At 42.6% G+C, this 22704-nt stretch overlaps 1 protein-coding gene across 1 annotated transcript in view; it reads left to right on the top strand.

Moving 5' to 3' along the window:
• The window catches only part of st6galnac3 (ST6 (alpha-N-acetyl-neuraminyl-2,3-beta-galactosyl-1,3)-N-acetylgalactosaminide alpha-2,6-sialyltransferase 3), a 125647-nt gene extending 104127 nt beyond the window's left edge, over window positions 1-21520 (top strand). The window contains exons 4-5 of the mRNA XM_016291550.1: window positions 6117-6224; window positions 20934-21520. Coding sequence (XP_016147036.1) covers window positions 6117-6224; window positions 20934-21123 — 298 coding nt within the window. The 3' untranslated portion in view covers window positions 21124-21520. The remainder of the gene's footprint in view (window positions 1-6116; window positions 6225-20933) is intronic.
• Window positions 21521-22704: the final 1184 nt, after the last annotated feature.

The following is a 22704-nucleotide window of genomic DNA, read 5'->3' as shown; positions in this document are numbered from 1 at the left end:
TGGAGTTCGCTCCAGGCATGGTTAGGGCATTCCTTTACCTGAGGGGCCGGTATGTCCCTAAGGTGCCTACTTCTTCACCAGGGCCCATAGTACTTCAGGCATTCTGTCCTCCTCCATTCCAGGAAGTAGGCCAAGAAAGGCTTAATCTGCTCGGTCCAGTTCGAGCACTGGACGTTTACGCACACAGAGCTGCCCCGTGGCATAAGGCAGATCAGCTTTTTGTTTGTTTTGGTCCGCCAAAGAAAGGATCTCCGGCCACCAAGCAGACTATGAGTAGGTGGGTGGTCGAGGCCATCTAACTAGCTTACGAGTCCTCTGGCCTCCCGTCCCCTATGGGGGTCAGAGCGCACTCGACCAGGAGTATGGCGGCCTCCAAGGCTTTCAGCTTGGGTGTGGCCTTGCAGGTCATTTGTGCTGTGGCGGGCTGGTCCTCTCCGCACACTTTTCCACATTTACAACCTAGACCTGGCATCTACCCCAAGTTCTCTCTTCGTGATATGCTCATAGGATACACACACAGGCAGGGACTTGGTAGTATGGCGCAGTGGGTATTCTCGTTCACAAAGCGAATCTCGACGCAGCTCGAGTTCCTGAAGGGGAACGTCTCTAGGTTACGTATGTAACCATGGTTCCCAGAGGGAACGAGATGCTGCGTCTCTTTGCCATACTCCCTGCATCCCTGCAGGCGCTACTTCATCGAAGCTGGTTTGCGCCCTGCCGGATGTGCTTTTATGCTTTCTGGTGCTTACGTCACCCTGCTCGTGACGTCTCGCTGCTCCATTGGACTGATTTGATACGTGCTTCAGAACGCGGTCACGCAAGGGCGTTCCCAAGCGAATCTCGACGCAGCGTCTTGTTCCCTCGGGGAACCATGGTTACATACGTAACCTAGAGACGTTCTTCTAGTTTCTTTCTTCTGCTGAACGCAAAAGAAGATATTTTGAAGAATGTTGACAACCAATGGAAAAATACTATGGAAATCAATGGCTAACGGCAACATTCTTCAAAATATCTTTTGTATTTAGCTGAAGAAATAAATTCATGCAGGTTTGGAACAACTTGAGGGTGAGTAAATGGTGACAATTTTTAACCATCCCTTTAAAATACACGTACAGTGATTTGACGGAGGAATTATTTTTGTTGACCAATTCAAGTAACCAACTTGACATCTTATTTGATCCATTTTGGAGGCAAGCATATAGATGCATGGGTTTTAGAGCACGGCTGGTTGGACAAGCAGTATACAGTATATGGGGTTCAGGGTTTTAACCTACCTTGATATAAGTTATTGTTTTAATAAATCAAAATTGTACATCACTACATCACAACATGTATTCTTGATTTCACTTTAAAGCACACAAACAAGCAATAGAGAAGCAGGGAGCGTGTCTGAGAGCTGTGCACGGTAGAGAACACTGCTGCTTTCCGTCACGGATGACAACTGCAACGACCACTCAGCAAAATATAAACTCTACAAATTCCATTGCCAGATTGCCTCTCAAAACACACTGACAAAATGAAACTCCTGCTAAGCAATTGGAGATGCTTCCTTTGATGATATATTCAGTCGGCCATGGCAAAAAGTCTCTCCTGTCATGATTGTAAATGACAACTATGGCTGTATAGTGGTTATGTCCTGATGCTATGACAGCCATTGTGTAATTTAATATATTTTAACAAATAGCTTAGAAATTTAATTATTTATGTTAATTTAAAAACTGCATTATATGCAATTTACATGTTTGCATACAATTTTTTTTTCAAGTTGAGTGTTGATCATCTATTTAAAAATAAATAGCAATTAAATTTAAGTTTGGGTTAAGTTGTTAGGCCTAATTATAACCTTGTAATGTAAAAGGTCTCCCTATAGTTTTAAGCATAAGCTGAGGTAGATTTTTATCACTAAGATAAAAAAAAATTTAAACTGAATGTATTTAAAGAAAGAGCAACTTGTTAAAAAAAAAAGTTTAGTTTTTCCCCCTGCTGTACCGAAATCATACCGAACCATGACGTTAAAACCCAGGTAAGAACTGAACTGTCATATTTGTGTACCGTTACACCCCTAGTAGATAGTGTTATTTAAAAAGGTTTTACAACAGTACACGATATTATTTTACCACAGATTTATACAGAAATTATGGTAGTAGCATTAATGGCTGCATATTTCATGCAAAAGTCAGATAAAGAAATGGCACTTTTAGGTTTAAGCAGAAAACAGTGGGAAAATAATATGAAATCCACACCTCAGGATAACAATTAAAACTTACAGGAAGCGTCTGAGCATGTGTTTTAACTGAATCAAACAAGCAAAAGATATCTGACTTTGTAACAATTCGAAGAGATCACCTTAACCAGTGGTCCACAAGATCACCTTTGAGAGATTATTAATTGTCTCGCAAAACCCATTGAGACTTGAATAAAACACCATTCATTCTCATTATTATCATGTATTTCTTTTTAATTGAATTGACATGAGGTTAAGCTGCTTCAGTGAAAATATTTTAAATTTACCCCCCTCCCCTGAAAATGCTTTTGTCTGTTTTTTTTTCCATGCAATAAAATTCAGTGGGCTGAGAAACAACACTGGATCACACAGACTTTCATTGTATAGACAAAGACACTGTAACATTCTTCAAAATATTTTCTTTTGTGTTCCAAATGTATCTTTCTTGTACATTTTTTGACTATCCCTCATTTTCAAGTTAAAATAGATAAATGGATTTAAAAGAAATCTTTGAATAAAATAGTTTTTTCTTCAAGAAGCAACACGGCATTACATATTAAGGCTCTAGGTTTTTATATATATACAGTGGAGAAAAAAAGTATTTAGTCAGCCACCAATTGTGCAAGTTCTCCCACTTAAAAAGATGAGAGAGGCCCTCTTAATGTCAGTGTATATTGTCTGGTAGAATTGTTTCAAGAAAAAAAATGGTTTAAATATATACTTATATTCTAGATATATAAAGTCATACAATAAAATTGTGTGAGGAACTACATTTAGTGTTAGTCATTATTACCTAGAAATCTTAATTCTTCGTTAAGCATATTCTAATTGAAGCATCATGAAATTTGAATACAAACCTTTTATTGACCGGGACAAAAATGTCCCTGTATGAGTTTGTATGTAATTTGTATGATATGATATGGTTTATCAATATCACACAAACAAGAGATCTGTTTTTTCCCCGAATATCTGCACAATTTCAAATGTGATGGAGTTAAAATAGTTCACTAAATATGATATTGTGTTAAATTTTAGATGCAATATTGTGCATCTCTGAGCAACACAGCAGTATTTTGTTATTGAACAAATCTGTGGTTTTTAACAAATGATTCAGCCAATGATTCAGTGACCCATTCATAAAGATAGTTAGTAGCTTTGTTCCTGAAGGAATCAGCTGTTTAGATGAAGTAATCTGACCGAATAACTCATTACTTGTTCGCCACCTACTGGCAGTTTTAGTTTCATATTGTGAGTATGATTTCATTTTTTTAAAATAATTTCATATTTCAATATTTCTTTAAAAAACAATACCCATTAATTATCATTAGTTACTGTAAAATATTTTTTTCTAAAGCTGCTTTTTGTGATCTATTCAATGCTTTTCTCATCTACCACAATATTTACTTTAAATGATCTGTTGGGGGGATGTGTGTTTAATTTGTGATTAATTTAATTAATAAATCGGCACATCATGTAATTTATTAGCTTAATAAATACAGCCCTACTAAAAACATGTACAGTACAGCAGCATTAGCTGCTGCTGGATAAATTGAAGTTGTGCTGACCAGGTAAAAACCACTTAAGAACAGGAGCTGGTGCACTTACTACAGGCCTATCATTTACTAGCAACCTGCTGACAGCCTTAGGGTTATTAATAGATCTTGCCGAAATGAAAGTAAACACAACCTTACCTTGGAGGAACTGTCTGTCTTCTTTAATGTGTCAGGTAATAATGGCCCTACTTAGTTCCCTTACAAAGATAAATTGGCGCAGCCAAAGAGTGCTAGGCAACTCTACCATTCTCCTCTGGCTAAATGAAAAACTCATCCCAAGGGAAGAAATAGTTTAAAACATCTTAGGGAAGCACTGTTCAGCTGTATTAGTCAGCAGAACCACGCCATTAAAAATGAGCTGTTTAGATAAATCAATTAGGTAAAGAATAGCAGTGCTTCTCCATTTCTGCAAGGTTGGTAAGCAATTCTATCACACTAGTGGCACTGTATAATGTTGGCTTGTGGCTGTATATTCCAAATAGTGTTTATTTGAAAGATTATTCCATTGTCTTGCCCCACATTTTTCCATTGTAAAATAAATTACAGATAAACATGATTTTTGGTTGCACACATGAGAAGATGCTATAGTGTTAATACAATGCAAGTCAATGGGATCCAGTGTTGTTTCTCATCTCATTAATTTTCATCATGGACAAAACATTCTTGACATTATCTTAGTTGTGTTTTACAGAAGAAAGAAAGTCATACCGTTTGGGAGGTAAACGATGACAGAATTTACATTTTTGGGTGAACTATCCCTCCTTTTCAAGGTAAAATAATTCAAAATCTTTGAAACAAGATATATTTACTCAAGAAGCATCTCTTTAATGCAAGTGTAGTTTATCTTACTGTGCTGGCAGACTTGTTTAAAGTATAAGACAAAAGATACTAAGACAAAATACTCTTATATATCAGGGGCATGCAGCTGTGAATGCTCCATATCCAAGCCATTTGAGAGACTGGTTTCGGGGACTGGCTAATTAATATTAACCCTGCTATAAATTCCCTTGTCATTTGATGTGTAACGTAAAGCTTGCATAATTAAATGTTGGGAATATGTATGAAAAGCAGTCCGCATATTGCTCCTTTAAGCGGAAAACTGCTGTTGCTGCCAGATCACAATTATCGAAAATAAAATTGTATTTGATGCAAACTGAACTCAAATAAATCAAATAAACAAAAAATCATATACGTACAGTTTCTTGCACATACCAATCGTTTCTCTTCATAAGACCTCAATATGTCATTAGAAGCCACCACAGGTGCTTCATTTTTTCTTGCCTGCGTATAAATTTTCTTGACTCTCAAGTGCTGGTAACCGCTGACTTGCATTTATAAATCACCATGGACCATGGTTTCAACTAAAAGTCTTCTTTACTGTTTTCTTGAAGAAAAAAAGCCAAAAAAAGTAAATGAACAGCATCTTTTCATTTATGGGTGAAGTATTCCTTTAAACTTCGGCCTGTTCATCACACAAAGCTATTTCATTGCTTCTGAATACATGGAAAATAGCACACAGGTTGTATGCACTATTTTTGTGATGCTTTCCTTTATTTGAATTCGCTTGAGGTTTTCAAAAGATGCATGAACATTCTTTAAAATGTATCCTTTTGTGCACCACACAGAAAAATAACAGCATATGGGTTTGAAGCAAATAATGACTGAATTTTATCCCTTTAGGTTTTTCCAGCTACCAGAGAAGCCGTCATTAAGGGGTGTTGTGTTCTGTTGAACATTGACTCAGAAACTGTATGAATGGCAATTTAAAGCTGCACAGAGCAGAGGAGGGTTGATGGCTGGGAATTAATGCCTGTACTTTGAAAGCAGGTTGGCTGTTTCTGATGAAATTGGTGTTCTTTACAAAGCGCCTGGGAAATGGATTTTTCCACAGGTGCCAATAGCTTCTCTAAATGGCCACGTGCTCTAATATGTCTTGATGATTGACCATTTTCCTGAGCCCTGCGGGGGAGAGTTGCAGAGAATATAAGCATCAAGGCTGTGTGATGGAGGTGCTGAGTCTGTAGAGGTGCTTTTATACAAGTCGAGGGAGCACATGTGCACTTAAAGTGTGATGGTACTTCAACTTATTTCTGATTTTGAGAATTTCACACAAACTAATTATTTCTTACCTGTGAAGAGAGATGCTTTTGTTCTGTATACAGCAGCTTCTATGTTGTTAGTCCTCACTATAAGGTTCACTTGGTTTATGTTCTTCAAACAGGTGCTTTATTTTTCTTTTGAAAGAGATATTACAGTATTTTGGGAGCTATATTGTAGATCATTTGAATGTAGATCACTCAAATGCGTGTTAAAATGACATGATCATTTTATGTTGGCAGGATTCAGTCGGGGTCATATCTCAGCACCGGTTGGTTCACACTCATTCTGGCCATGGACATGTGCAAGGAGATCCGAGTCTATGGCATGATCAATGACACGTACTGCAAGTAAGACTGACATGCAATCTATCACTTGACAATGGGCTTTAAAGAAGCTTCACCTGGTTCCAGAGTGAAAAAGGACAGCCGAGCTGATACAGAGCAGTGCTGTGGGCTTCTTTTAAACCTTGTGGAACATATCTACCCTGCCATAATACAGACATAGACGCAAATATCTTTGCTTCAAAATTCTTCACTAGTTATCATTTTAGACCATGCATTGTAGCAATAGCGGTATGATTTGCTGCATGATAGGAGTAGCACTATAATCAGTTCCATTTAGTGATTTCTTTTGTATTTGGTTCATTAATTTGAAGGTGCACTCAGTAGAGTCTCGTTTTGAAGGCTGCATCCTCCGGAGGTTGCATTTGTCAGTCGCATACGTCATTGAAGCGGTCTCATTTTGGAAATGTAACCATTACATTCCAAAGTAAGAAAGAAATTACAATAATGTATGCCTCAAAATGAACAGTTGGTTTTACAATAATTACTTTTCTGAAATGACAATGACGTACATGGATGAAGTACGCAGCCAACAAATGTGACCTTCCGAGGCCACAGGCTACGAAATTAAACATAAGGAGTGGTTTTTGGCTGCATCCAAAACCGCATACTATATAGTATGTAAAAAAAAGTATGTGAAAAGAGTAGTATGTCTGGATTCACAGTATTCATAAAGCATTCGCTGAAGTACTTCGAAGATGACCTACTACTTCTGGTTCAATTTTAAATTGCACATTTGATGCGGATGACAACAAGAGGTAAATCAAGAAACAGGTGTATATTTATAATAAATATATTATAAACAGGTGTATAAAATAATTAGCGTCCATGGCAACTAATGAGAATCGGGAACAAAGAAAGGTTACGTCTCAGGTTGCTTATGTAACATCTCGGTTACTTGTGTAACTCTCGTTCCCTGAAGGAGGGAACGGAGACGTTACGTCAGTCGTGACTGACGAATTGGGATCTCGCCCAACAGCCAAATCACCTTCGAGTGTTAACTAAACAAGCCAATGACAGTTGGCGTGCATGTTTCGCCACGTGCACCCCGCCCCGCAGCGCGGGTATAAAAGGAGAGCGCGTGCAAACGCACATCAGTTGTAGAGGAGCCGAGACTGCGCGCCCCGGCCGTACAGCGGTGGTACAGCAACTGTGGCGACGGGATGTAACGTCTCCATTCCCTCCTTCAGGGAACGAGGGTTACAGAAGTAATCGAGACGTTCCCTTTCAGTCAGTCACGTTCGACGTTACGTCAGTTGTGACTGACGAATTGGGATCCGTATGGAAAACGCCACTATTGCTGACCCCCTCCAGTGCCCTGCGGATGCTGGCAAGTCCCCCCACACCAGTTGGGGCGGAAGATAGGACAGGGCTAGGCAGAGGTGTCCGCCACTGCTGTTCCGTACAGTGGTACATTGGATAACACTGGGAAAGCGTACCCAGTTGGGAACGCTATAGAAGCCACAACCTGCGCATAGGAGGTATAATGTGGAATTACACATATGGACTGGCCCAGGGCAGTGCTACATATGGAAGTCCCTGCGGTAGACTCAACCCACCTGGGGTAAAATGACTACGGAGCAGAGATGGCAGAGGACGACTGCCAGGGAAAGACACGGGCTTACCATGAGGGGAGCCGTACCGTGGAAGAATACACATGTGGGATCGCCCGAAGGGGGAATCACTACACACGGGCACCTAGCCCAGCACAAGGGCTGACCTTGTGCATGCACACGAGTGCTGAACCTGGCGTCTGGTGCTCCGACTCGACTGCTTGCAACTCGAGGCAGTTGATATGCCACTGCAGTTGGGGCCCGACCAGAGCCCCGCAGCTGCATTCCCATTGCACATGGCACCACAGCCCCTGGCAGAGGCATCTGTTGACACAACAACATGCCTGGATACTTGGCCTAGGGACACCCCTGTCCAAAGAAATGCAAGATCTGACCACGGGCTGAAGGTCTGATGGCAGAACGGGATGACTGAAACCTGGTATGTGCCGTGTCGCCATGCCCATCTCGGGACCCGGTCGTGAAGCCAACGCTGAAGTGGTCTCATATGAAGCAACCTGAGCAGCGTGACAGCGGCTGCGGATGCCATATGCCCCAGGAGCCTCTGAAACTGTTTCAGTGGAACCGCCCTCTTGCGCTGGAAAGACCCCAGGCAGTTCAGCATTGACTGTGCACGCTCTACTTAGAGACGTGCTGAGAGGCTGACCGAGTCCAGCTCCATACCGAGAAAAGAGATCCTCTGCACCGGGGAGAGTTTGCTCTTTTCCCAGTTGACCCGAAGCCCCAACCGGCTGAGGTGACTGAGCACCGTGTCCCTGTGTTCGCACAACTGCGCTCGAGACTGGGCCAGTATGAGCCAGTCGTCGAGGTAGTTGAGAATGCGAATGCCAGCTTCCCTCAATGGAACGAGGGCTGCCTCCACGACCTAGATGAAGACACAAGGTGACAGGGATAGCCCGAAGGGTAGGACCTTGTACTGATATGCTCGCACTTCGAACGCAAAGCGGAGAAACGGTCTGTGGCTGCTGCTGTAGCCGGGCTGGAGTGGAGGTGGAGGCTACAGGAGGGCGCCCTCGGCGATGAGCAGACAGAGGGGCGGTGGGGTGGAGAGAGCAGCAGACCGCCGGGGCAGGATGTGTCGAAACACCTCCATCTGCTTCTGCGCGGCGGAGAACTGTTGGGCAAAGCCCTCCACCACTTCGCCGAATAGGCCAGCCTGGGAGATCGGGGACTCCAGGAAGCGATGCTTGTCGGCCTCCCTCATATCCGCCAAGGTCAGCCATAGGTGGCGCTCCTGGACCACCAGTGTGGACATCGTCAGACCCAGGGCCCGCGCTGTGACTTTTGTCACCCTGAGTGCGAGGTCCGTCGCAGTTCGCAGTTCCTGCAACACACCTGGGTCAGCACCACCCTCATGCAACTGCTTCAACGCCTTGGCCTGGTGGACTTGCAGGAGGGCCATGGCGTGCAGGGCGGAAGCAGCCTGTCCAGTGCTGTAAGCCTTAGTCGTAAGAGCGGACGAAAACGTACAGGCCCTGGACAGAAGGCGTGGATTACCCCTCCAGGCGGCGGCGCCTTGCGGGCAGAGCTGGGGGATGTCCACATACCCTTGGGCCGCCCCACCGTCGAGGGTGGTGAGGACGGAGGAGGCACCAAGTCTGTTTCGGGCAGAAAAAGGTGCCTTCCAAGACTTAGTGACCTCCTCATGCACTTCCGGGAAGAATGGAACCGGAGGCGGCTGCCGACGACCGGCTTGCGCCCCCAGGAACCAATCGTCCAGCCTCGAGAGTTCGGGAGAAGGATGAGGCCTCCAGTGCAGACCGACACTCTCGGCGGCCCGGGAAAACCTCTGTGAAGTTGGCCCCCCACCCAACACAAAACGTCTGCAAAATATTCTCAATCGTATGTGCTTCGTTTGTGCTGTAAAAATTTTCGTTTGTGCTGCTTCGGTTTTTAAAATATTAGACATTGAATTATAGGCGATGACGTCACTCAGCCCCCCCACATGCTCCAAATTCACGAAAAATTTTCTTGTTTGTTTGTGCTTCGTTTGTGCTGGTTTGTGCAGGTAAAAGTTTTGTTTGTGCTGCTTCGGTTTTTTAAATATTAGACATTGAATTATAGGCGATGACGTCACTCAGCCCCCCCACATGCTCCAAATTCACGAAAAATTTTCTTGTTTGTTTGTGCTTCGTTTGTGCTGGTTTGTGCAGGTAAAAGTTTTGTTTGTGCTGCTTCGGTTTTTTAAATATTAGACATTGAATTATAGGCGATGACGTCACTCAGCCCCCCCACATGCTCCAAATTCACGAAAAATTTTCTTGTTTGTTTGTGCTTCGTTTGTGCTGGTTTGTACCGTAAAAAAATTATTTGTGCTGCTTCGGTTTTTAAGATATTAAAATAATATTTATTGCTCATTTTCTGAGGTCACTCAGCCCCCCACTGCTCCAAAATTAACCACAAATAAGTTTGTTTGTTTGTGCTTCGTTTGTGCTGGTTTGTACCGTAAAAAAATTATTTGTGCTGCTTCGGTTTTTAAGATATTAAAATAATATTTATTGCTCATTTTCTGAGGTCACTCAGCCCCCCACTGCTCCAAAATTAACCACAAATAAGTTTGTTTGTTTGTGCTTCGTTTGTGCTGGTTTGTACCGTAAAAAAATTATTTGTGCTGCTTCGGTTTTTAAGATATTAAAATAATATTTATTGCTCATTTTCTGAGGTCACTCAGCCCCCCACTGCTCCAAAATTAACCACAAATAAGTTTGTTTGTTTGTGCTTCGTTTGTGCTGGTATGTACAGGTAAAAGTTTCATTTGTGCTGCTTTGGTTTTTAAAATATTAGACATTGAATTATAGGCGATGACGTCACCAGCCCCCCCACATGCTCCAAATTCACCCAAAATAATCTTCTTTGTTTGTGCTTCGTTTGTGCTGTAAAAAAAATTGTTTGTGCTGCTTTGGTTTTTTAGATATTAAAATATTATTTAGTGATAATTCTGAGGTCACTCAGCCCCCCCACATGCTCCAAATTTACCCCAATAGTCTCGTTTGTTTGTGCTGGTTTGTACTGGTATTTTAGTTTTTACTGTCATTTTTACCAACACAGTTGAAGTAATAAGTAATAAATTGAAACGGCAAAACAAATCAAATGAAATAGTCACAGTCACTTAATTGTTAGTAGCCATATTCGTTCAATTAGACCAATTAAACGAAAAAAACTAGGCCTATTTCATTGTCTTTACATAAAAAAATAAAGACTTGATATACATAGGCCTATTTTCGTTTTAGCGCACAAATAAAACATGCAATGGCCTACTGTTTCCAGGTCCATGTAGCCTATACTTTTGCATCCATTCGTTTTTCCTTTTTTAACCATGACGAAAAAAATGAAAAAAGAAGGATTGTTGTATTTTTAAATGCCATCCTGAAAACCAAATTTGAAATTAGAACCATACACAAAATGCTGCCCGAAAAAGTAAAATATAGATTTGAGACTTTTTGCACCTTTAATAAACAATTGAAAAAATGCACAAATTAATATAGGAAAATTTTGATTTTAACAGGTTTTCTTTGGCCAAATTAGAAGTACGCTAATGCTTCTCTTGCACATTCAGTTTAGAAATATATGTCTCTGCGCTAGATTATTGATGGGGAGCTGGGCAATTAATAGTTAATATGACCAAAACAGGGTATTATTATTATTATTTGTATATGAATAATACAATCGCTATATATGCGCATGTCAAGTATTTGTGGGAGTATTATAGTATTACTATATGATATGGAGGTGCCCGCGCAAATTTATTTTTCTTGCAGAAAGAACTTAGAATAGGCTACTCCATCATTTTTGGATTTGCTTTATACTGTGGAGATGGCCATCAGCGTTGACTAATCTGTTGACTAGAAAAAAATCTTTAAAAACGAGTAGCGAAAACGAAAATATTACCAGCACAAACAAACAAGACTATTTGGGGTAGCTAATTTTGAAGCATGTGGGGGGCTGAGTGACCTCAGAATTATCAAACTTATTTGGGGTCAATTTTGGAGCAGTGGGGGGCTGAATGACCTCAGAAAATGAGCAATAAATATTATTTTAATATCTTAAAAACTGAAGCAGCACAAACTAATTTTTTATGGCACAAACCAGCACAAACGAAGCACAAACAAACAAGAAAATTTTTCGTGAATTTGGAGCATGTGGGGGGGCTGGTGACGTTATCGCCTATAATTCAATGTCTAACATTTTAAAAACCGAAGCAGCACAAACAAAACTTTTACCTGCACAAACGAAGCACAAACAAATGCAACTATTTGGGGTGAATTTGGAGTATGTTGGGGGGCTGAGTGACCTCAGAATGACCTATAAATATTATTTTAATATCTAAAAAACCGAAGCAGCACAAACGAAAATATTACCTGCACAAACCAGCACAAACGAAGCACAAACAAACAAGAAAATTTTTCGTGAATTTGGAGCATGTGGGGGGGCTGGTGACGTTATCGCCTATAATTCAATGTCTAACATTTTAAAAACCGAAGCAGCACAAACAAAACTTTTACCTGCACAAACGAAGCACAAACAAATGCAACTATTTGGGGTGAATTTGGAGTATGTTGGGGGGCTGAGTGACCTCAGAATGACCTATAAATATTATTTTAATATCTAAAAAACCGAAGCAGCACAAACGAAAATTTGTACAGCACAAACGGAGCACAAACAATTGAGACTATTTTGCCGAGGTTTTGCGTTGGGTGGGGGGCCAACTTCACGGAGGTCCCGGGAAAGCATAACAGTCAGCTCTGGATCTGACTCGGGCAATGCCACTCTTCGCGCCCTGTCAGAGGATCCAGCAAACTTGTCCGGGAACACCAGGTGGTGCGATGTGCTAGAGGAATGAGAGGCCCGCGGAGACGTACTCGATGGGGAAGCTCTCACCGTGATCTTCAGATCTCCCTGACCATGAACCGAAGTAGCCCTCCGAGAACCGGAGGAGCTAGAACGGGGGATGGCAAGGGGGATACCCCTCCGTTTAATGAGGAGGTATCTAGACCGCAACACCGCGATGGTGATGTTCCCGCACTGAGAACATGACTAATCCATGAGCGCTGCCTCAGCGTGCTGCAAGCCCAGGCACGAGATACAGCGATCATGACCATCAGATGAAGCCAGGAAGTGACCACATCCAGAAACGCACGAGCGGGAAGCCATTTTTAAAAAGACGCCTGTCGCTCGTGAAGCTCTATTAGAATTTGCTCTTTTTTTTAAAGGAAACACTCTTTTAGAGAGCGCTGGAGCGCCCAGGGGAGGTCGCGGCGAGACCGCAGAATGGAAGCTGCAGCATGCCGAGGTTTCTAGCAGCACTGGATGGCAACCCCCTGCTGACAGACCGTGACACCAACGCCAGCTGTTTCTTTTGCAAACACTCACAGAAATTCGTCTTGACAGGCTCGGCTCCGAAGCAAAAAGCTGATGTGCATTTGCACGCGCTCTCCTTTTATACCCACGCTGCGGGGTGGGGTGCGCGTGGCGAAACACGCACGCCAACTGTCATTGGCTTGTTTAGTTAACTCTCGAAGGTGATTGGGCTCTCGGGCGAGATCCCAATTCGTCAATCACGACTGACGTAACATCGAACGTGACTGACTGAAAGGGAACCATGGTTCCTAGAGGGAACGAGACGCTGCGTCGGAGGACGCTTAGGGAACGCCCTTCAGCATGACCAGCTCTGAATCCCGTGTGTAATCAGTCCAATAGATGGGCGAGACGTCACGGGCGGGCGACGTAGTGACCAGGAAGCTATAAAAGCATGTGAGGTGAAACCGGCGTCAGCTTCTAGGAGTGAAGCAAGCGCTGGCAGAGATGCCGGAAGTATGGCCCCGAGATGCAGCGTCTCGTTCCCTCGAGGAACCATGGTTACATACGTAACCCGAGACGTTCCTCTTCAGGAACTCGAGCTGCGTCGGAGGACTCTTAGGGAACGAGTATGCCCACGCCGCCAGAATTATAAATCTCTGCCTGGTGTGGAAGCCTGCACAGCTAAGACGAGAGAACAGAAGAGCCGGGAGTGGCTCGCATATCTAGGCCATAGAACCTGACAAAGGTGTGGGGCGTGGACCATCCCACAGCGTCGCAGATGTCCTGCATTGAGACACCTGCCAGGAAGGCCTTGGAGGCCACCACACTTCGGGTAGAGTGAGCCTTGACACCTAGAGGCGAAGGGAGATCAGAGGACTCATAAGCATTGGAAATGGCATCTACTATCCACCGACTGAGGGTTTGTTTTGTAGCTGGAAGACCCCACTTAGGGGGACCATAGCAAACAAGCAGTTGGTCCGCCCTTCTCCACAGGGCAGCTCTGTGGATGTATGCGTCCAGTGCTCGCACTGGACACATACAGTTAAGCTTCTGCTGGTCTGGTTCCCCGAAGGGAGGAGGACTGAAGGCCTGAAGTAAGACGGGCCATACCGGAGGCCTCAGCCTCAGCGCACCACAGAGGAAACGTGTAACTAGGGGGTGTCTGCCCACTGACTCAACCGGGCAATTAACTGGGTCGAGCTGGCGGGCTCCGCACCAAGAAGTGAAAAGTTTCCACTTCTAGGCGTACAGTTTCCTTGCTGAGGGAGCTCTGGATTGGTGGATGGTCTCAACAACCTCGGTTGTGAGACCGGAAGCTATGAGTTATGAGACACCCACAACTTCCACAGCTCTAAGCGGGGGTGGATGATCATACCCTCCGCCTGTGAGAGGAGATCTCTCCTCCTGTGAGAGGAGATCTCTCCTGACAGGAATCTCCCATGGAGTGCCGTCGAGAAGGGAAATCAGGTTTGAGAACCATACTCGGCCTGACCAGAACGGGGCTACTAGCAGAAGACGGACCCCATCCCGGCGTACTCTCTCCAGAACTCCCGGGGGCAGAGTGATCGGGGGAAAGGCATACAGACGAAGCCTCTGCCACATCTGTACCATGGCATCCAGCCCCAGTCTGCTTCTCTCCATATCTGCTTCACCACCATACCACACCATGAAGCATCCATTCCCCGGGCCTCGGGCCCTGCTTCGACAGGATATCTGCTCCCATATTGAGATGCCCAGGAATGTGAACTGCTCTCAGCGAGAGAAGTTTGCCCTGGGACCACAAGGATCTGGTACGCTAGTTTGTACAAACGGCGTGAGCGCAGACCTTCCTGGTGGTTGATGTAAGAGACCACCGCTGTGTTGTTGGTGCGCACCAACACATGGTGACCTTTCAGGTCTGGGAGGAAGTGTCTTCCAGTCTCTCGCCCAGCAGCCCCCAGAGCTAGAGAGCGGCGTGGGCGGAACCGCTGGAACGCCGCCGCCTGTTTACGAGCCTCTTGGTACCTATCGACGACAGAATTGACTGCGTCGCCGAACAGGCAAGAAGGAGCAAGCGGGGCGTCAATGAGGCAGACCTTATCTTGTTCTTTCATTTCTGATAAGGTCAGCCATAAATGCCTCTCGGCCGCCACCATAGCTGCCATAGACCTGCCGATGGCGCGGGTGGTCTCTTTAGTGGCGCGGAGAGACAAATCAGCGGTCCTCCTGAGCTCAGTGATATCATCAGAATGAATCTGCTCACGCTCGTCTAGCTCTTTAAGCAGGTCGGCTTGGTACGCCTGTAACACCGCCATGGTGTGCAGACACACACCAGCCTGACCCGCTGCCAAGTACCCTTTGCCCACCAGCGCTGATGTAGTTTTTAGCGGCTTGGAGGGCAATGTTGGAGCCTTTAAAGACGATACCACATCAGGTGACAGATAGCTCGCGAGCGTCTGTTTTACCCGGGGCATTGTCTTATAACCGCGCTCAGTCATCCCCGCGACATTGCCATAATAATCGGAGGCGGGGATAAAGAGGCTCCTCGGTGTGGAGGTCGGGGAAAAAATGCAGACTCCGGCGCGGAGGTGGCGGCTTAACACGCAGAAAATGCTCATCTAATTTACTCGGCTCAGCCATTTTCTCGGCGGGCCAATCGATGTTCAACTTGGCCACCGCACGAGTTACCACCTCTAAAAGCTCCTCATACTGGGGCGTTTGAGGGGACGAATCCTCATCGACGCCCACCACATCTACCTCCTCGGAGGAAGACAGGCGGAGCGTCGATCCCGTTCCCCGGGGAGAATTAACCGCAGAGCGGGCTTCCGATCCCAGAGAACGGGCACTGAATCTGGTGGGTGAGGAAGAAGATAGGGACTCGCCCATCTCCATTCCCTCCACCAGATCCACCTGCGAACCCCACAAGCGTAATCGCCACTCCACCTCGACAGAAGCGGGACCAGCACTGCGGGGAACGCTAGAGAAGGCTCCCTCCGCAAAGAGAGCCTTACGGGAGTGGAGAACATGCATAGGGAGATGCTCGCAATGCAGGCAGTCAGCTCTCTCGGCAGAGCCGACTCAGCATGTTCCGCTCCCAGGCAGACAACGCATAAACTGTGTGTATCCCCACCCGTAATATAACGTGGGCAGGGAGAAACACACAGCCTGAAATGCTGCCTGCCCTCGCCCCTTATGTGTTTTTTTTCTCTTGTGCTTTTGACATTTCTGATTGACAAAACAACATAAAATAAGACTCGCAACAGATATCAGACCGACACACACACAGAGTGCTTGCTGAATGACAGAAAGTGACGCCGGTTTCACCTCACGTGCTTTTATAGCTTCCTGGTGGTCACTACGTCAACCGCCCATGACGTCTCACCCATCTATTGGACTGATTACACACGGGATTCAGAGCCGGTCACACTGAAGGGCGTTCCCTAAGCGTCCTCCGACGCAGCTCAAGTTCCTGAAGAGGAACAGGAACATAACACAGGAAAACCAGTTTGAATAAACTAAAGGTCTAAAAAAACAGCCACAGGAGAGAATTTGGGAATGAGAGTGAAGTGACGCAACTGTTACTGTAGGTCACGTGACAATGACACCATGGCGAATGTAGTATGTATATGTGTAAACTTTTTGAATTTGAAGATCAGAGTAAATGTAACTTATTTTGTCTTCTGGGAAACATCTATCACTTATGGGAAACTATCTTCTGTATAGCCTCTGAAGGGCAGTACTAAATGAAAAAATATAATATTTAGGCAAAATTGAAAAAAAAATGTTCAAAATCCATTCTGTTCAAAAGCTTTCACTCCCCAGCTCTTAATTCATGTTTTTTCCTTCTGGAGCATCAGTAAACGTTTGAACCTTCTGTAATAGTTACATATGAGTCCCTCAGTTGTCCTCAGCGTGAAAAGATGGATCTCAAAATCATAAATTCATTGTTGGAAAGGGTTTAAATACACAAAAATGCTGGAAAACCAAATAATGTGTGAGACCTGAGGGATTTTTCTGAAGAACAACAGTTTAACTGTTCAGGACAAACAAGGGACTCATGAACAACTATCACTAAAAAAAAAGCACAGCCGTGGATCATTCAGGTAACAGCACAGTATTAAAGGTGCCATAGAATGGAAAACTGTATTTACCTTGGCATAGTTGCATAATAACAGTTCTGTACATGGAAATGACATACCGTGAGCCTCAAACACCATTGTTTCCTCCTTTTTATGTAAATCTCGTGCATGCAAAAGACCACTGAAAAAAGGCGAATCAGAACATAACACCGACTGTGACGTTACAGTCGGTATCACTAATAGTTATGCCCCCGACATTTGCATATACCCGCCCATGTTCTATACCAGCTGCCAGCCGAACCTGCACAGCCGAATCATTAGAATTTCTGCAGGTATTGTGAAGAAACAAGCAAGGATAATAGCGAAAATGGCAGATCATGGAAATAAATGTTATGTTCCAGGCTGTGCATGGGATGTGATGTGCAGGGATGGGTTGGTGTCTGAATTCAGAAAGGTACGGAAAACAAATAACGTGTTCTAATAAAATAACATGAGCCACTAAAGGGACGTGTTAGCTACTTTCTAGCGGTAGCCTGTTACTTCACAGTACATAAGATTTCACTTACCACATAAACAGAGTAAGGAGAGATGACTGAGGATGATGGCGAATGATTTACAGATCCTGAGCACAACTGACAAGTATCTGATCTTGTAAAATATGTTGTAAGTACTGCCGCTGTAGTTTACACCGATCACGTGCGATTGCAAATCTCGAAAGTGAAAGTAAAACGCGATTGTGCATTCGAAAAGCAGTTTCAATGCCCCGCATATTAATTGCGGCTCCCTGATGTCCGCATTTTATATACAGTATAATTACCCAACGATATAACTGTGAGAGAAAGGATTGAAATGTATATTTTCCCTGTGTTTCCTTCCTGCTGTGTGAGCTACTGAAATGAGCCGCACTGTGAAACAGCCAATCAGAGCAGAGCTCAACATTATTATTCATGACCCTTCCAAATAAGGTAAAAACAGACCATTTCATTCTAGGGACAGATCCGGGGGTTGTAAATGGACATGTAAAACCGTTTCTGGAGATTGTTTGCCCTTACCTAAGCTACATACCTTCTATGTGTAGGTATCAGAGAACAATTTAAAATATTGTATCAATGCATTCTATGGCACCTTTAAGAATCATGTAAACTTCTAAAGAACAAAAGTAATTTTTATAAATTCAACTGTTATTTTCTCTTGTGGACTATATGTAAACATCTTTTATGTGTAATATCTTATTCAGGTCAGTACTAAATAAACAATAACATGCAATTTGTATGATCCCTCTTATTTTGGTAAAATAATTAACATTTTGCAGATTTTGAAAGGGGGATGTAAACTTTTTACCTCAACTGTATATAGAAGGTACTTTAAAAAAAAAAAGAAAAGTTTTTTGTTCAAAAAACACATTATTTTCCACATACTGTACATAAGTTTTTCTCCTCTATGCCCCACCTTTCTGAAACTGATGATTTTTACAACGCTCATCGTTCTGAAAAGCGAGATGTGCTGTGATTGGTCAGCTATCCAGTGCATTGTGATTGGCCGAATACCTCAAGCGTGTGATGGAAATGTTACAACCGTTATCATACTGTGATGCCGTGTCCCGGCGCGACAAGACAAAACCAATAAAACCCATTACAAATGTTGCATTTGTTGCATCCAGTGGGGACATAATTACTGATTATAATGACTTATACTGTCTTTTTACACGTTGCGTTGCATCGCGCCGTGTAAACATAAAACCATGTCTGCATTTGTGATCAGAGAAACGATAAACAACAAGCGCTACTCTACACTGCTCAAAACTCACATTTGACTCGTCAGTGGCAAATCCTTTACATATGAAAACATACTTGCAGGCTGGGATTCAGAACAGCCGGCATTGTAGGCTACTCTCCCAGGTTCAGGAAAAAGTCCTCCGTAAAATGCGTTGCACACATCTGAATATTTGGGTTGAACTGTTCTGGAACAGTGTTGTAAATACAACTTAACCACTGATTTCTAGTTGTGTCCTCTTTTAGAAGGCCAATCAAAGTATTTTCGCTTTCACAATGAAACACAGCATCTCCACGACATGGCGGCAGATGCAACAACAATACCACAGCGAGAATCAAAGTTACACCTTCTTTCTTTGCGTGAACATTTGGGCGGTATTATGCAAATCTTCCCACACAGTGACGTGTTTAAACGAGGCGTTTTTGGAGGGCGTGGACGAGCCTTAACTTTTATAAAGAATATCTCTTTGGGTTTGAGACTTTAGTCTTTGCAACTTTAGGGATCTCATCTATTCACGAACAGCTTGTAACACTCCAAAGAGAAAGGAAAACTTGAAATTGCATCATATGACCCCTTTAAAAAGAATTTTCTAAAAAAATAAAAACAAATCTCTTTTGGGCTCTTTCATCATTACTGCCATAAATTGTTGCCAAAAAATGCCAAAGTAGTCAGTTTGTTGTCTGGTTTTCTATGCATGTCTCCTGACACTGTGTTTTAATAGTTTACTGGCAGCATATAAACCCCTTTACCATGAATCTCACACCATGGTTCCATTTTAATGATAGAGTTCTTAACAACCTCATGCCCCCCTGCTGCAGATAGACGTAAGCAGTGCATGCAATGATGTGATTAGCGTGTTTGTAAAGTAGCTATTATAATCTGTTTTCCCAGCCATTTATTCATTCCGCTCTCCCTTTCAAAACAATGAGCAATTTTTATTTCACAGCAACTCCCAGTCACCTGTAAAGACTGGCAAATGAGAAAAGAGTGGCTACAACAAAGTCATTTTGATGAAAGGCAGTTCAGCTGGGAAGTATCTATTTTAGCATAATGTTCTGAGCTGTTGTTGCAATTGACCTCGCTGGATCTCTTGTAATTAAAATTCAACAGGTGCTACTGTGAGAGAAAAATTGAATCTATTTGTGAGAGGGAAAAAAGGCCTTTTGAGCTTCCATTTCTCCACAGGAATGCTCCTTACGGACTCAGTCTTTGAATAAAAAGGAGCAATGGGTTAAAGCTCCAACAACATCAGAACTGCTACAGGTTTCCGGTCTTTATTGTACACAATTCATCAGTGCATTACCGAGGAAAAAACATCCTTGTTTTTCTGTTTTCCAGTGGGTTTTTTTCTTTTGGTTTCACTCCGAAATATGTGATGCGGAAATGAAATAAATTGCAAATACCTTTTAAAATGTACTGAAAATGGCACCTTATAGTATGCTTTATTGTGATGGAATAAAGTAACATTTATTTATTTTTCAATTTTAGATCAGAAGGGTACAGGAAGGTGCCATACCACTACTATGAAGCAGGAAGTCGTGACGAATGTGCCGAATACCTCTTGCACGAGAGCGCCCCTTATGGTGGCCACCGGTTCATCACAGAGAAGGCTGTTTTTGCAAAGTGGGCTAAGACACACCCCATCAGGAGAGAAAAATTGAATCTATTTGTGAGAGGGAAAAAAGGCCTTTTGAGCTTCCATTTCTCCACAGGAATGCTCCTTACGGACTCAGTCTTTGAATAAAAAGGAGCAATGGGTTAAAGCTCCAACAACATCAGAACTGCTACAGGTTCCCGGTCTTTATTGTACACAATTCATCAGTGCATTACCGAGGAAAAAACATCCTTGTTTTTCTGTTTTCCAGTGTTTTTTTTTCTTTTGGTTTCACTCCGAAATATGTGATGCGGAAATGAAATAAATTGCAAATACCTTTTAAAATGTACTGAAAATGGCACCTTATAGTATGCTTTATTGTGATGGAATAAAGTAACATTTATTTATTTTTCAATTTTAGATCAGAAGGGTACAGGAAGGTGCCATACCACTACTATGAAGCAGGAAGTCGTGACGAATGTGCCGAATACCTCTTGCACGAGAGCGCCCCTTATGGTGGTCACCGGTTCATCACAGAGAAGGCTGTTTTTGCAAAGTGGGCTAAGACACACCCCATCAAGTTTTTCAGCCCGGAGTGGCAGCTGTCATGACCAAGACTCCCATTCGTTCAGAATATCCCTTGATACAACAGCTCTGTTGGCTCGTCCCTCCTGCATTGTAAAGTAATACTCACAAAACGTGCCATTCAATGGCTAAACGAATCATTCCAAATGCGATTTCAAATGGCAGTTGTCAAGAGTGAAGTTAGTATCCCATCGTGACCATGAGGAGAGGTTTCTAATTTAAACTCGTGTTGATCCTGGTGTGATCAAATAGTGGATTTTGCATGTTCTCATTTTATTCACATCTGGATAATCAAGTAGTGTATGTTTTCCAGAGGCACACGTATTGCAGAAAAGATATACAAAGAACGTCACATCCTTGCTTTAACTTTCATTACCTTAAAGGGGCTCACTTTAGGGCTGGCCGATATACCAAATTATTTATAAAGTTATATTTCAATATTTTTCAGCTTTTTGATTATATTTTCTATACATTTTTATTTATATATTTCATCTCAAATGGGGGTCGCATTTTTGCATTTAAAGACACAAAGAAAGTGGAATGAAAAAATGTTTTTTACGAGTTGAAATACCCTATTTTAGACTGCTTTTTTCACTTATAAACGATTATAAACGTATAAACTAAACATCCATTGTAGCCCCTTAGATTTAAAAGGATTAATGCAAAGAAGTAATGTACAGGAATTTTTTTTACCCTACATAAACCCAAGGAATAATGATACTTTATAATAATTTATCTGAAGCATTATTGTTACAAACAGTATGTTGTGTTTGTAAACAGCCATTTCAAATTATTAATGCAAATTAAATTAATCTAAACCAATATACCTACACTATTTGTTTTGCAAAACTGTACAAAAATGTACATTCTGTGCAAACAAATAGCTGAATCAGAATTTTGAATAAACTAACAAATGAATTGAACTTACAAACTCTTATGAAGTTTAGACTTTAGTAATGCTACTAAATCAGATAAAACATTTCTGTTTAAACATTCTCATACTCGAGTTCGACAGTCTTTAGAAAAATTAATAGCCAAATGAAAATCACATTAACTTATTGCTGCTTATTTTTATATTTCCTGCAACATAATCGTGAAAATTTGATATATTTTCCAGCCCTAGTTTCATATATTATTATTTTATGGTTATTCTTGTCTCATAGACAAGCATTGGACTGCAACAGATCTTAGGAAAACAGTCTCTTTCAAAAGTTTTACTTTCATAAAAAATCTACAAAAATCATTAGCCCAAAATCATAAACATTGTTCACTACACCGCTGATCACTAAGGAAACGTAACATTGGAACAAGGAACTTATTATTCCCATTTTTTATTTATTCTCTGAACAAAAGAATACGTATGCATTTGTTGATCTGAGACTGTTGAATACAAAGCGATATTCTGTTGTTACGTGCCATGACAAGAACACAGCTTTGCTTACGATATATAGGTCTGCTGTTGACAAAACACATGAGGAACGATTCAGAATGAGTTAATTCAGATGTCAAGACTGTGCCTGTATGAAGTGAAGCATATGTTGACTCTGCAAAGCTACCAATCCTTCATTTGTATGCCTTATTTGCTTATTTAAAAATGAGACTCCTCT

The sequence above is a fragment of the Sinocyclocheilus grahami genome, unplaced genomic scaffold, assembly GCF_001515645.1.
Source record: "Sinocyclocheilus grahami isolate Dianchi unplaced genomic scaffold, SAMN03320097.WGS_v1.1 scaffold273.1, whole genome shotgun sequence".
Classification (NCBI taxonomy): domain Eukaryota; kingdom Metazoa; phylum Chordata; class Actinopteri; order Cypriniformes; family Cyprinidae; genus Sinocyclocheilus; species Sinocyclocheilus grahami.
This window is presented reverse-complemented; position numbering and strand designations above follow the sequence as displayed.